The 15,906-nt window shown below is 40.6% G+C and overlaps 1 protein-coding gene across 1 annotated transcript in view; it reads right to left on the bottom strand.

Annotated features, from left to right (window-relative positions):
- NMT2 (N-myristoyltransferase 2) overlaps positions 1-13,884 on the bottom strand; it is a 30,962-nt gene extending 17,078 nt beyond the window's left edge. Inside the window, exons 1-3 of the mRNA XM_081933750.1 lie at positions 13,733-13,884; positions 5,943-6,078; positions 323-467 (exon numbers count right to left, since the gene is read on the bottom strand). Of these exons, the coding sequence (XP_081789876.1) occupies positions 323-467; positions 5,943-6,078; positions 13,733-13,842 (391 nt within the window). The 5' untranslated portion in view covers positions 13,843-13,884. The remainder of the gene's footprint in view (positions 1-322; positions 468-5,942; positions 6,079-13,732) is intronic.
- Positions 13,885-15,906: the final 2,022 nt, after the last annotated feature.

Here is a 15,906-nt window from a genome sequence, read left to right as displayed (position 1 = left end):
TTAAGACATAAATTGTCAAGGAATTATAGGTATTATACACTGAAATGAATAAAAAAAAATTCTTAGAAAATTTGGCATGAAAGTATTCAACTCTTTACTGCTTAAAATCTTATAGTAGTTTAATGTTAAATTTACATAGTAGTTTTTCAAATGGCAATCTTCCCGTTAATTATTTGGTGGTAAAGCTTGTTTTCAACTTAATCCTAAAACTGTTTTGCATTTGAGGTGAGTTTTTGTGAGCTGTAAATTGTTAAAATACAAGCGTCCCTCAATAAACAAAGAACCAATGCTTTTTATATCTGGTCACCAACAATAAACTTACTAAGCTTGGGTACAGGCTGTGTGTCCCAAAACTGGTATTTGCGTTTCGTCGCTTCATCAATATTCTTGGCTGGCCCCTGGCAGACTGAGAGCAACTCCATAGCTCTTTGAATGTCTTGCAGTTTCTGCATTGGAATGGCTGGATTCTGCAGGCATACAATCACAGGTAAAAGGAGAATGCAACTTCCTTTAATTCTCTCACACCCTGCTGGGTTTACCAAGCTGTTGTGCATTTTTGATATATTACATCCTGTCATCAAGGTTATCCTTTAAAAAAATCTCACATGAAATAATCTCTGAATGAAAAATAGAGCTGTATTCATTCAAGATACCAATAAAGTTTTCACAGAGTATGTAGAGTAAGCATAAGGTCCTCTTGGTGCTGCTAATAAGAAGATGAGGAGCTCTTATATCTTTTCAGCATTTTTATATATTACATCCTGTCATCAAGGTTATCCTTTAAAAAAATCTCACATGAAATAATCTCTGAATGAAAAATATATTTAAAGCAAACAAATATTAATTCCAAGATACATCAATAACGTTTGTATAGAGTATGCAGAGTAAGCATATGGGTCTCTCTTGGTGCTGCCAATAAGAAGATGAGGAGCTCTTACTTTTATCTTTTCAGCATTTTGATTGTTCCACTTTTTTCTCTTTGATGCTCTAATCATACAAAAGTCTGAGATATTTCACCCAATGAAACTGAATCCTGGCAAAATCAGGGCTATAAAAAGGTGATTTTTACTCCCTCTTCTAAATAAACTTTAAAAGTCATTATTGTGAGATGTAGTGCTGGCTATCAGCTTGGTTGCCCATGAGGAACATCATCTGGAAGGTTAGAGTGCTTCCTGGTGGAGTGGGTTGAACACCTTGCTGGTCTAGGTGTGCTTGGGATCTAATCCAGCAGGGCACAACCTATGTTCTTATCTTTCCAGTAAGTAACTTTAGAACACCTCAGGAAATTCTATCTGAGACTTCGTATCACCATCATTTATGTCATGTTTATCCGTGTGAGAGTTCTTGAGGTAGGCCTAAATCAGCGGTTCTCAAATAGTGGGGCGCGCCCCCCTGGGGGGGCGCGAGGCTCCGTAAAGGGGGGCGCGAAGGCTCCCTTTCCATCTGGGTGCAACGGCGTGGGCGGCGTGGGCGAGGCATAATATATCCCGCCTGGAAGTGGCAGCACTTCGGACTGTGGATTTTCATTGGCGCCGCGGGCTGGAGCTGTGCACGAAGCCTGCTCGGGCGGGGGTGGGAGGGAGGGAAGCATGGCTGTCCCAGGCTTCCCTCCCTTCCCCCCCCCAGCCCAAGCAGACTTTTTGCACAGCTCCAGCCCGTGGCTCTGATGAGTCTCTGAGCAGTCCCCAGCGCTGCCACTTCAAGCCGGGATATATTCTGCCATGCCCTCGGCGGCGTCTTTATGCAGATAGCTCGCCTCCCCGCCAGCATTCCGTCTGGAAGCGGAAGCGCAACAGCCGCTGTTGGGGAAGGGACAAAGGGGCGGCGGTCGCCCGATCTTGCCACCGCCACCCCTTCGCCCCTGGTAACGGCGACTGTTGTGCTGCTGCTTCCAGCTGGGATGCTGGAGGAGCTGCTGGCAGGGAGGGAGGGAAGAAGGGGAAGAGGGAGTAAGGATAGACAAGCAAGAGGGAAAGAGGAAAGAAGGCAAGCAGGCAGGAAGGAGGCAGAAGGAAGGAGGGAAGAATGGAACTGGAAGGGAGGCAGGGAAGGAGGGAGGGAGAAAGGAAGGATAGGAGGATAGGGAAAGAGGAAAGAAGGCAGGCAGGCAGAAGGGAGGGAGGTGCAAGGAAGGAAGGAAGCATAGATAAGCAGGAGGGAAAGAAGGCAGGCAGGCAGGGGGAAAGAGGAAGGAGGGAACTGGAAGGGAGGCAGGAAGGAAGGGAAGGAGGAAGGGAGGGTGGAAGGAAGGATAGACAAGTAAGAGGGAAAGAGGAAAGAAAGCATGTGACTACGGTGGGAGACGAGGAAAGACCGGTGTGCTATGTTATGCAGAGGTCTACTTATAACAATTTTATAGACAAATTATACTATTTACAGTCGCGCGGGGGGGCGGGGGGCGCGAAATGTTTTCTTCTTCCTAGGGGGGGCATGACAGAAAATAATTGAGAAGCACTGGCCTAAATGGACCTCCCTTCTTCCTTTAGCCCATCTCCTCTCCCTCCTATCAGCTGGGTTTTAATTGGGGAAGGAAGTATTAAGGCACAAGACTTTTTCAAAGACCTGGAGAAGCAGCAAAGGCGTCTCATAAAAATAATATTTGAGGCACCTTTTTTCCTTTTGTGTACGCCAATCTTTTTTCTTTGTTGTTGTTGTTAGGGCTGGATGTATGTTTTTGTCTGTTTGTTTTTCTGATTTGTACTTTATCTTTTATGATGAAACAAAATAAATATACCGTGCTTAAAATAAGCAAAAGGCAAACTCATTTCCTGCTCATTTTTTATATAAGTTGCATCTACCTTTGTTTTGTTGTCAGTGCAACACAAAATCCACAGCAGGAAGATACTGAACTTCTTAACACACATGAAAACTAATGGGCAGAGAGCTAAAAGTGTATTTAGAGAAGGCTACATTTCAAATGAGTAGTTGGTTCTGCTTTGTTGCTATTAATGTGCTTAGACCAGGGGCCGGATCTGGCCTGTACGCTACTTAGATCTGGCCCATGAAAGACCAGCCCAGCTTACTTCTGCCAGCAAAAATGGAGCTCAGGAGGGCGGCATGCAGCCCTCCCAAGCTATGTTTTCACTGGCAGAGAGTTGCAGGAGGCTATGGCAGCTGAAAATGGAGCTTGGGAGCCCGTTTCACTCGCAGAGCACTCGGCCATCCAAGGGGCCCCTGACGCAAGTGACATTAAGCTGGCCACCCCCATCCTGGCCATGCCCAGTCTGGACCTTGGAGGTTAAGCACAACCCTGATGCGACCCTCAATGAAATCAAGTTTGACACCCCAGCTTAGACTGAAGTCTAAGGAGAAAAGTTGCGCCAAATTGGAAAAAAGAGAAGAAATATGTAACTATGGAATTTAAAAGTTGTTTTCTAGTTTTGTAAAGTGTTAACAATGATACTAGAGCAAATTTTTGTAGTTAGAAACTGGAAAATAGTGAGTTCTAGTCCCGCCTTCAGCACAGAACCAGCTGGGTCTCTTAGCCTTAGGAAGAAGTAAATGGCAACCCACTTCTAAAAAAAACCTTGCCATGAAAACTGCAGGGACTTGTCCAGACAGTCTCTTGAGAATCAAACATGATTTAATGGAAGAATAAAAAACAATTACTACCACTGCCAATATTTTAATAACAGCACAGAGATTTATTATGACCGCCTTCCAAGATGTATTTTTAAATTTCCCAGCCTATTTATAGGCCCAATATTCCCTCGTAATCTTCATTCAAGCACTAACCAAGCTTGACCCTACTTAGTTGCTAAGTCTGAAGAAGATCAGTTATGTTCTGCTACCATAACGTAGTATGGTACCATAACATAGTAACGTGATGAAGATTTTATAATTTCTCTACATCATGCATACTAAGAATATTGTAAAATATATCAATCTAGAAATTCTGTGATGTGATAGCATCACAGATTTCTACCCCAAACTTTTCAAAATTAAATGCAGAATATCCAAAACACAAATGTTGACATATCTAAATCTAAAAGAATTTGTACGCAACTCTTAGAATCAATGCTGCGGAAAAAGAAAACCTGATAGAACATTATGAATAAGATGCCTGTCTGTTAATGCTATTTTTAATTTTATTGTTTTTGTTATAGATTTAATCTTCAATTTGATCGTCTGGGACTGGTAAAAATGTAACAGTTCAAGCTCTAACCAAGGATCTAAGACAGGGGTGTCCAAACTTGGGAACTTTAAGACTTGTGGACTTCAACTCCCAGAATTCCCCAGCCAGCCATGCTGGCTGGGGAATTCTGGGAGTTGAAGTCCACAAGTCTTAAAGTTCCCAAGTTTGGACACCCCTGATCTAAGAGCTGTTAAGGTAGTGTCTGAGTATATAGGCAGTTCCAAGTAGAGTGGTATTACAACAACAACAACAACAACAACAACAGGAAAGCTTCAATGACTATTGAAATGATGGTGTGACATTTACATATCTTCACTTGGTGCTTAATAAATAAATATATGTAAGAACATATATAATCAGCCATAGAATTATCTTGAAAGTTTCCTCTTTGAAGTTTCATCTTCTTCTAAAAGTTGCCTCTTCCTCTAAGAGCAAGGATTATTTATCCCAAATATTGAAAAGAAAAAGGAGCACTGACAATTGAAGAGTGGATTTTGAAACTGATAGTGTTGTCAGAAATGGTGAAACTAAATGCATTGCTTAGAGATAATGCTTTGAACAAGTTTGTAAGAAATTGAAAGCCGTTAGTGGAGTTTCTGTGAGTTAAATACATTTTTTTACTTTTTACAATCCTGTAATCCCTTTTATCCAGGAGAAATTGGGACAACTGAATGGAGTTGAGCATTTACTGGCCAGATGCCCTTCCTGAAGCCTAAGCATAAGTTAGCAGTAGATATTTTCTCTTTGCGCACTGATAGAGAGACATCTGTTGTTGCCTAGGATTGAACTCTTAACTTTCTGAGTCAGAGGTAAGTGTCTTTACCTCTAGGCCACCACACCTTAATGGGCTATTAATGGAGGGCTTTGAAGATTAGCTTATTTGGGGGGGGGGGGGGGGAATACCAATTAAGAGAGTTTTTTTTATAGCTAACAGGTATTGGGTTGATTTAATTGATATCAGATTCTCTTTCCTTCCTTTCTCCCTTCTTCCTTCTCATCTCCTTCCTTCCCTCCCTCCCTTCATTCCTCTCTCCACACCCAGGAAGGGATGAAGAGAGGGCGAAAGGGTGGTAGCACTGCTGGTGGCCATGGCTTTCCCATGCGAGGGCAGGGAGAAAGGGCCATTCAAGCAAAAGGCAGCCCCCCAGGATGGAACACAGTCAGCAAGTACTTCCCTTTCACTTGCCGCCTCATGTGCCTATGCTCAGAGGGAGTGCCTGACGGTCTGGGCCGGGGCTGAGGCAGCGGGGGCTGGACCCTCGCCATCTCCAGGGTAGCCCCGCAGACCAGATCTAACCATGCTGTGAGCCAGATCTGGCCTGTGGGCCTTGAATTTGACATGTCTCAACTAGGATGAATGATGTATGTTTAATGTTGACTCTATATATACTATGTGCATATTTTTATTATTTCTTTTTTGTCTGCAATTTTCTTCAATTTTTATTGTCCTTGTAGTTGCTTATTTTATATGTAGCATCTTATCTTTGAAATAAATGCAAAAAAATTAAATAAAAAATTCTAAAACAATTATTTTTTTTATCAAATTTAGTAAGAATCAGTAAGAGAAAAAAGTTATAAAACTGCAACTTTTATGTGAATAGTCTGTTCTGATTTGTTAAAAATATTGGATTGCACCAATACAAATAATTGATGCAATTTGAATTTCCAAGGTGATTTGATTTCAGTCATTAATTTGAATATATAAATTGGGTTAGTTCACAAATCTAATTTCATTTAAAAACATATTTCTGTGGTCACTAATTGCTAGAGTAAAACAGGAATAAGAAAACAAAGGCCAATCTCTCACTTTTGAAGGTTGCTGATTTTTAATCTCCTGGGAGTCCGAAGCAGAGTCTGATTTGGTACCTCCAGAATTTGTTTTCTCCTTTTTTCGTTTCTGCTTCTTTTTCTTCTTTTTAGCTCCCAATTCTCCTCCTGGACTTCTGCAAAAAAGAACAAGACAACAATTTGCCGTAAGCCTTGAAAAGAGGAAGTAACCCATGAACAACCTGCAAATGATGTATAGCCCCATTTTTGCAGTGCTGGTATTCTGCAAGACTAGGGAGCCAAAATCTGATGCAATATTATTGATGTAGGGCTGTTTACTTTGTGTATATACAGAGGTAAAGGTGTGTGTATTTAAAGGAAGGGGTAAAAATTATGCATCCATTTTGCTGTAAAACACATCACCTTCCAATTTCAAAAAAAGAAATTAAAAAGGCAAAACTCTTCAACTTCCCATGCCCTGTTCCCTTCCCTGCCCCCTTCCATATCAACAAGTCACTTTTGCAACAGACAAATGATTAAAGAAGTAAAAGTGCAGAGCAGACTGGAGGAAAGAGGTCATTTATGAATTAAAAGATAACAGCAGAAATTCACTACTGTGCAATCATCGTTTTACATAATGTTTGCTTTTTATTGTTTTGAATTGTACACTGGCCAAACTGTTTGGCAAATGGGCAGCTTAGAAATCAAAGGAAGAGATTAATTAATTAATCAATTCAGGCCAACATGTGCTCCCAAGCCTATTTTCCTGAGAATATACATGTATCAAAATGTCCAAAGAAGAAAGAGGTATTCATGTTAAAACTATAAACATTCTGAAATTCCTTTCCCAGAAACACCTCAAAAGCATATCCTTTACTCATTTGGACTTGCATTTCATCACAGAGATTTGGCTGAGAGATCATATGTAAATAAAAATTTAATGGGATCTCAAGTTAAAAGAGAACACAAATAGGAGAGGGAATACTATCTGTTTCTAATTCATTCTTTCCTATTGGTACCCTATTCCTGTACACACCTCAGAAACTTTGCACTCTCTTTGCACCTTCATTTTAAATTTGAGAAGAAAAGTACCTAGTATGGCATAAAAATAGTAGAAAAAATGGTAAGGTCCAACTTTTCTCGACATACAGGTATTCCTCGACTTCAACCACTGAATAAAGTGACTTGAAACCATTTTTCACACTTATGGCAGCACCATCCCCACAGTCCCATGATAGAATTCGGACAGTTGGCAACAGGCTCATATTTATGAGAGTTGCATGTTCTGGTATCATGTGATAATCTTTTGTGACCTTCTGACAAACAATGTCAATGGGGAAGTTAGATTTATGTTACTAACTTAAGAACTGCAGTGATTCACTTAACTGTGGTAAGAAAGGTCGTAAAATGGAGCAAACCTCACTTAACAACTATGTTGCTTAGCAACAGAAATTTTAGGCTCCATTGTGGTCATAAATCAAAGACTATCTCCATTTAGAGTATGGAAAGGGTCCAGATAATCAGTTTCCTCCAGGACCCTTGGAAGCTACAAATATCAATAATATTGATCATCTTATCAATAATCTTACATAAAAAGGGAAAGTTTGAGAATGGATGGAAATTGTCCAGATCTGTCGATCCAGTGTTGGCTTCCTGAGTTTCTTTCAAAGCTGATGGAATCATCTCATCTCTGTCACATAGTGGAATCCATTTCAAGATCAAATCATGTGTTAAGAGTTGGCTCTAAATCTTAGTTGACCACAATAACAGCTCAAGGGTTTCTATCCCTATGACTCTACCTAAAACCCCACCAAAATCTCCCTCAGATTTGTCAAGTTAAGAATGTCACAATTAGTAACAATTAGTCCTTGCCCACATGGAGCCATACAATCACAATTTTTCTTCAGCTGATATGCAATTCAGTGTAATACACTATAGCCACCAAAATAACACTCCAGGCATTGCTGAAAATGTACTTTCAAGATACATTTGAAATACTACAGTGAGGGATCACAATACTGATCCCTTATGATATTAGTAAGAGAAAGGGATGTGACAGCTGGTAGGAAAGGAGCTACTCAGAATAGCCTTGAGTTGATATTTGGGCGGAAAATAAATTTGATAAATAAACGAATGAATAAAATAAAAATAGGATGCTGACTTAACATAATATTTTATCCATATTGTTTTCAATGAGAAATGTTGTTGATCATGTTCTTGTGTTATAGTTTTGGTTTAAGTCAGTTGTTCTCAACCTGTGGGTCGGGACCCCTTTGGGGGTCGAACCACCCTTTCACAGGGGTTACCTAAGACCATCGGAAAACACATATTTTCCAAAAAATATGGAAAACATAAAATAATTTTATGGTTGGGGGTCACCACAACATGAGGAACTATATTAAAGGGTCGCAGCATTAGAAAGGTTGAGACCCACTGGTTTAAGTGATAGATATTAATCTTGCTGTAGGCAATGTAAAGGCACACAAAGCAAATGATTAAAAGCACTTAAAAGAAATGGAAATGTTTGGGATGTTCTGTCTTCCTTGCTATTATTATTTTTCTTATGAATTTCTTTTTTATGACTGTTAATCTGCCAAGTTATTTATTATCATAAAAAAGTAAAGATTAGTTAATCATGTGGCCATCTCACTGTTGATAAATTTGCTGACAGTAACTGACATACTTAACGTATTATTTTGACAGTTTGTCAGTGTGGCTGATCTATTTCCTTAGCTGGGTCTCCTCCATGTATTTATGTTGCTCAAGAAATGTGGACAAATGCCTTAACACATGGCCCTGTGCATTCACACACAAGAATCCTATATAATCATCTTTTGCCTATCTTGGGCAATGTGGCTTTTCACCCACATTTTACTGTTGCTTGGGGGGAAAAAAGAAAAAGGGGAAAAAAGAAATCAATTTAACATTTATTTTAATATTGAACTTTCTGTTTTCATTTGCTTATCCTTTCTGGATTTATTTTTTAATTTTTTATGGCTTGTTAGTGTAGAGGAGAGCATCCAAGGAAAAAGTTTACTTTTAATTAAATGATGATTCCCCGTCTCCCTCACTATACCAAATAGCAAGGATTGGTGAACAGGAAGTGCTACAGCAGCCATTTTACCAAATTTGCTGGTGGTCAAAAAAAAATTTAAACTAATAACTTGTAATATACTATTAAAAGAGTCAGTTTGGTCTAATGTTTAAGGCATAGTGCTAGAAATCAGGGGACTGTGAGTTCTAGTCAGGCCTTAGGCATGAAAGCCGTCTGGGTGACTTTGAACCATTCACTTTCTCTCAGCCTATGATGTCACATTCAGGCTGTAAGCCAGTCAATCAATTCCTGTCACAATCAATGAATCAACACTGTGCTGATCTAAAAAAAAGCCTATCTTGCAATTGTAGGAAAATGGAGGGGAAAAACAGTTAGAATTAAACAAATCAGAACAGTATAAGCTGTGAACAGAATAAAATTGTAATAAGTACTGCACATGAAATTTCATTTAGGACAGGGCAATATGCTTGAAGATATATTAACACATCTGTATTTATAAATCTTTCATTTATGGTATAGATATTACTGTATTTTTTATTTGTGTTAAATTTTCATTTTGTCTTCCTGATGGGAAGTAAATATAACTATGCAATATACTGTTGCACTAAATGAACATGCATTAACATAAAACACTGCATTTAAAAAGAGCAACGCCCCACCCAGTCTGTTTCAAATCAAGACCAAAACCACAGTTCTAAACTTCAGAATTTTACATACTAATTACTTTAAATAACTCAGGGAAAAACAAACAGCAGCAATTAAATTCCAAATTAGCACTGACCACAAAGCAGACCAAAAGAAAGGTGGAAAGAATGGCTGGAAGCAATGTCACTAGTCAAATTCATAAAGTCAGTCTTTCTATATGAGTTGTAAAGAACAAGTAAACATATTTTAACACACCTGATGTTCTACCAAATATCTTTGTAACACACTTATATTCTCCTGGAAAAAGTATGCAAGTATATTTTATAATTTTATAAATTGATGACTGTCCTGATGTTCAAGTCAATTATTATTTACTACTTAAGACTAAGGTTTGTCTCAATTCTGAATATGACTTTCTTCTTTGAAAGATAGAAGAAATTTTATAATTGCATATTTTTCTACTCAGAAAAAAGAATTGCACTATAGGAAAAGTTATGCTAAATATTTAGGTTATGAGTCCAATATCAATTTAAGGAGACAATATAAAAAGATGATGTAATTCCAGTTATTCAATTCAGTTTTTGTACTTGAATTTTGCAAATCACTTCAGAAAAAATCTTGAATTATTTGTGCCTGTCAAACTATGCCCATGTCATCCAAATGGATTGGACAAGAATTTAGTAAGTATAAATGAGCATGGCTTCAGAGAAGGCAGAAAATTTAGGGAGGACTTCTTAAACTAGTGAGATTTAAATTTATAGACAGAAATTCCAAAAATAACAGTTCACATTGCCCTTTTTACAACTTCTGAATGCAAAAGGAACTAAAAACCATGGAGGGCATGTACCGTCAAATTATTTTTTTTGAAACCCCTCAAGTTCTCTAAGAAAAACAGCTTGGAATATGACTATATCTGTGGAAAATATAAACAATTGTCCTTCAGCTCAAAATGTTGCAAAGATCTAAGACAGATTCCAATGCAGATTAGAGTTATGTCTTATGATGGCATTGAGATCTTCTCTGATTCCCGCAGTGAGCGCTTCATAATACTTTCTCCAATCAGTTTAGAAGACGGATGCATATCATAAGGCAGCAGCTGTCTTAAGGGAAAATGAATATCTAAAGGGTTGCCTTTACATAGACAAGGGGGGTTTATTGACTCTCTCTCAGGGCAGACTAAGATATAAGAAAAATCTTCACAATTATATTAAAACTCATTCAGCAGAACAGGACATCATATGCACCGTAATTTCTCCTGCTCTGGAATTCTTTAATCAGAGGTTGTTGATCATCTGCCAGAGATGCTGTAGTAGACCATACACTGAGCAGGTAGATGAACTTCTAAAGATTAAGGTCATTGCTAACTACATGAGGAATTGGCTACAAGAATCCAAAGAGCACCATTATTATTATCCAATACAATACAAAGCAATTAAATCTTATTTCAAAGCCAATGTAGATAAGAAAAACATTCACCACATATCAAAGGTGTGGTCGGATTTAAAAAAGAAAAACAAACTATAAATAATTATCTGTTTTGTAAATTATACATTGAGATATTTTTAATTAATAGCAATTTTCTAAAATACCTCATATCATTCATACTGAACACAATTTGCTTATAATACAGAGTGTATGCAGTGCTGCCTTGTTTATTTCTTATTTGTCTACTACATTGGTATGTTGCCTATTCCCAAAGGGTCTAAGCAGGTAACAGATGTGCCATTCTACAATTCCTAGATTTCTTAGTATTACCAAGTGTTGGATCCCAACATACCTGGAATATACAGGATTGGTGCAAATTAGGTCAGTGATAGATCATATGCTTCACATACAAAAGGTCTCTATTCCAGAATGGTCTTGGGGCCATTTTTGATAGCACTTAGCCTAAATGAGTGGTAATATTTCAACAATGTGTTTGTCCATAGTTGAATTAATTACAATTTACTCACGTATTTCCATGTTCTGAGTTTTTATGACCTGAATCAAGGACGTCAAGGACTAAATCTTTACAATAAATTATGATAGGATATGTCTGACATTTATATTTCAGTCTGGTGTCTGCATATAGAAATATATGGTTTTGCTTGTCAAGGTTTCTATATTCATGCTAAAAGTTAAATAGCAACATTTAAAGCTACAATTATTTTCCACATGATTGTAGCGCTTACAATCAATGAAACCACAATGGCTGAATTTGCAAAACCTCCTAGTCAAAATGAAACACTGCCTTTTCCTTCAGTTTCCTAATCCAGTTCCCCCATTTTAAGATTTTGGATTAGCTTCAACAGAATCTGAATTCAATCCTCACAGTGTAAATTCTCTAAAGAGGAACTTTATCAGAGGAAAGATCCTAGTCTAAACAGTCAAACTTGGCATTTTGCCTAATTGTTTCTCCGGGTAAGAAAGACCAACATATTGGGAAAACATGGGAAATTTACAAACATCAATATAATAACATCTGGTCTCTCCATTAAAATCCCTGAATGAGGCCAAAAAAAAAAAATCTCTTTTAATGGAAGCAGTGCACATAGTCTCTCTATTCTAAGAGACTTTTCTACTTGAAAAATTCTTATTAATGGCTTACACTTATATAGGCATATACTGAGCCATAGCTTGATCAAAAGAATATATTTTGCCATCAACCATGCTACCAAACAACATCTAGTTCATAAATGTGCATGTTTGGTATGGCCTCAGATTAATCTGAAGCCAGCTGTTGATCACGCTTTGGTTTGTGCACCCTTCTAAACATTTGTTTTCTTAACCATGGCTTGTTAAATAATTGTTTCATTTTACATAACATGCCTATAAATAATTTGCAAGTTACAATAGTACACAAGATCCTAAACAGCAATCAAACTCAATTTTAACCTTGTCTTCCATCTGGAACAGATCATTCAGATCAAACAGATCCTGAATGTTTATGTATGTACTAGTTTAACCCAAAACTTGGGGAAAAAGTTCTTTGCAAATTTTGTCCTCTAAATTTTTCCACTATGGGATGGCTGTCTGCCTAAAATGAACTCCTCCTATCTGCTTGACCCTCACTGGGTTTAAAGTTGGATCCCACAGTGAAATCATGCCCATAACACCCATTCCCAAAGATGTCATTGTTTATTTAGGCTTTTATTCTGCTCTCTATTTTGTCGGGGAAGGGGTCCTAAAAGGTACAGAGTGTGAGATGGCAGGCATAAAAGAAAGACATAAAAATGACCGCCGTCGGAAATGAAAATATCCATTGCAGGTCAGACGAAGAAGATCATTTACCAAAAATGGTCGGAGGCTTCATCGGAGCGGATGTCACGAAGAGCGGGGCACCCGGAGGACACCTGCATGTCCAAAACCCCGGACCAGATTCATGTGCAGAAGGCGCACCCCGCCGCCGCCTCCTGCCCCGCACATTCCTCTCATGCGCACCGGGCGATCTAAGAAGCTGATCGAGTCTCCCGCCCACCCCGGGATCTCCAGAGTTAGGCGCCCACCCCGGGATCCCCAGGCGGGGGCCCTTCTGTTCCAACCCGGCTCTCTCCACCACCACCACCCTCCCCAAAAGGATGACGAGGCGGGCGCTTCTTGCCCGCCTTGCTGGAGGCTGCGAAGGATGGGAGGTGGGCACAAAGGGAAAGGGGAGGACGGCAGAGCGGGCGAAGGGGAAGCCAGGCTCGGCACGGAAACCGTAGCAGACAGCCATCGGGGGAAGCCCACAGGCCGAAGCCTCGGTCTCGGCAACAAGGGAAGGGCGCTGCGCTAGCCCTGCGGGTGTCGACCACACGCGCCAACCAGAAAGCCTCTCCCATTGAGGAAACACAGCCTGCCGGCCTGGCCTTCCTCCTCCTCCTCCTCCTCTCCCACCTAGCGCCCCAGCCCCAGCCTGGAAGGCTGCTCCGTGCCTCGCGTGGCCTCCGCCTCCCTGATCGCCCTTCCTGGGTTGCCGCGGCCGCCTCCGTCCCTGCCGCAGGAGATTGGCTCAGGTTGACGGCTTGGCTGCTTCCCCCAATCTAGTTCACCACCCGGCCGGGCCGACCGCGCGCTTGTGCAAGGCGCTGCAGCTCCTGGGCAAGCCCGGGGCGGGCATGCTGGCAGGAGCATCGGAAGGACGGCGGCGGCGGCCCCTGCGAGGACCCTACCCTTTGGAGTGCTCCGTCTCCTCCTCATTGTCGCCGTCGATGCCGCAGGTATCCTGATCGTCCAGCTCGAGGCTTTGCTGACTGGCGGCAGACTCGCTGTCCTCCGCCATCACGGGGAGAAGGTGGGTGGGAGGGGAGGAGGGACTCCCCGACAGGAGCCTATGAAACGCAGCCGGTCCGGCGCGCAGGCAGATGGGCCGCAGCCGCCGGAGCAGCGCCTCCTAGCGGCCGGCTCCCTCGGATGCTGCCAGGCGGAGGTTCCTCATCCCCCGCAGGTAGAGAGATCCCCCCCACCCGATACCCTCCTGCTCGTCCGAGGAGCTGGATCTTGGAGGGCGGCTCTTCAATGAATGCCATCGCTCTTCCGACAGGCTCCCCGTGGGCGCTGCTCCGCCCCTGCAGTTACATCCACCGAACAGTCCGTTGAGGTTGGTTTGAGCAGAGGGAGCGGGGATGCCTCGCCCCGCAAAAGCAGCCTCGCATGAAGCCGGGCTGCCCAATGAAACACCCTGGGCCAAATATTGAAATTCAAATATTTTTACTACCTTTTCTATGGGCGTGGCTTGGTGGGCGTGGCAGGGAATGGATACTGCAAAATCCCCATTCCCTCCCCACTCTGGGGCCAGCCAGAGGTGGCATTTGCCCGTTCTCAGAACTACTCAAAATTTCCACTACTGGTTCTTCAAGAACCTGCTGAATTTCACCCCTGTATGTCCTCATTTATTCATATCCATTTCATGTATTCATAATCATGTTTATGCTTATATCTGTTTTATTATACATATTTGACAAATAAAATAAATCAATAAATAATAAATTCCCACCAAGCCCGAGTCGGGGAACCACCTCAGGGTTGAGCAGCCTGTCATGCCAAGTGAAAGTGGTCAAAACGCACTTTGGAACCGTGTAACGGTGGCAAACTGGTAGAGCCCTCACTTTTCCTCTGCCCTGGCGGCATGTTTGCAATGCATGTTTTGTGGGACTCAGCGGAGTAAACCCCAAAAAACAGATGGCAACCCACAGAAGCAACTCTTCCAAGAGAGATGAGGGGATGACTCTCTTGTCAAGGGGGCGAGGGAGTCATTTTGTTCCGAAATGTTGTCCAGCATCTTTAAGTTATTCAAATTAATGGAATAAATTAAAGGAATAAATGAGATCTTGATCAATTGTCAGCATAGCAAAACTGATCTTATTTCCAACAAATATGGGTAATAGAAGAAATGTTTGCATCAGATTTTGTTTAAAATTTAGTTAATTTGAAAGATGCTATCATCATTTTTTTAGAAAATAGTTTCCCCCCTCCAAAAATGCATCTGATACTTTTTATGCATTCTCAAAGGGAATTCTCTTTAAAAAAAAAGAATGTAAACTGCAAGTTTGCTGATCATAAAAGTGCTTTCTTCTATAACATGAGAAATATTTTTCATCTAATGCTAAAGGGTACTGGAACGCTTCGCCCTTTCCTTGGCCTTTGACTATTGACTTCTGATGGGTTCATAGCTCTTGCTCTGCCTGGTTAGCTGAGAACTAGGGTTTTACGCTGCTTCATGGATTCCACCATTGTCAGCTAACATCCTGCCATACTGTTGACTGGCTGTCAAACATCAGATGTCTAAAATTCTGCCAATCTTAAGTGGTGGGCTGCAGTGGCATACCGACTGTTTAGGTCAAGAAAGATAGAGAATGGAAAGTCACCATCATGATAACATTAAAGAAGACTAGAGTAAGAATGGCATGCAAGTTTTTTTTAAATATTAGTTCCAATGGCATTATGTGTTACTTTCCAATTTTTAGTAAATAAGACTTATTTTTCAGAATAAGATAAAGATCCTTTGAAAAAACAGCCTAAACTTGACTATCCATTAAAAAAGTAGTTTACCAAGTTCTCAGATAAAATTTCTATATAGTTAGTTCAGCCAGTTCTTATGAGTAGGTACACATTTTCATTTTTTGGCATAGGCCCTTAAAAATACTGCAATATTTAAAGTTCAGAAGAGGCTCTCTAGGCAGGCAGCCTTAGCAAAGCAAAGAGCTCATATGCTGTAGCTGACAAAAGATTGTGTACTGAATCAGGGTGATGATTTGTGAAGGCCAATGGTGGGAAACACAGGGTCTGGAAGTTGTTCCTCTCCAAAGTTTTGGTTGTTTCAGATTGCCATCTTTAAAATTCTGAA

The sequence above is a fragment of the Natrix helvetica genome, assembly GCF_964273705.1.
Source record: "Natrix helvetica genome assembly, chromosome: Z".
Classification (NCBI taxonomy): domain Eukaryota; kingdom Metazoa; phylum Chordata; class Lepidosauria; order Squamata; family Natricidae; genus Natrix; species Natrix helvetica.
Note: the sequence above shows the minus strand (reverse complement) of the source record. Positions and strands in the feature narration are given on the sequence as shown.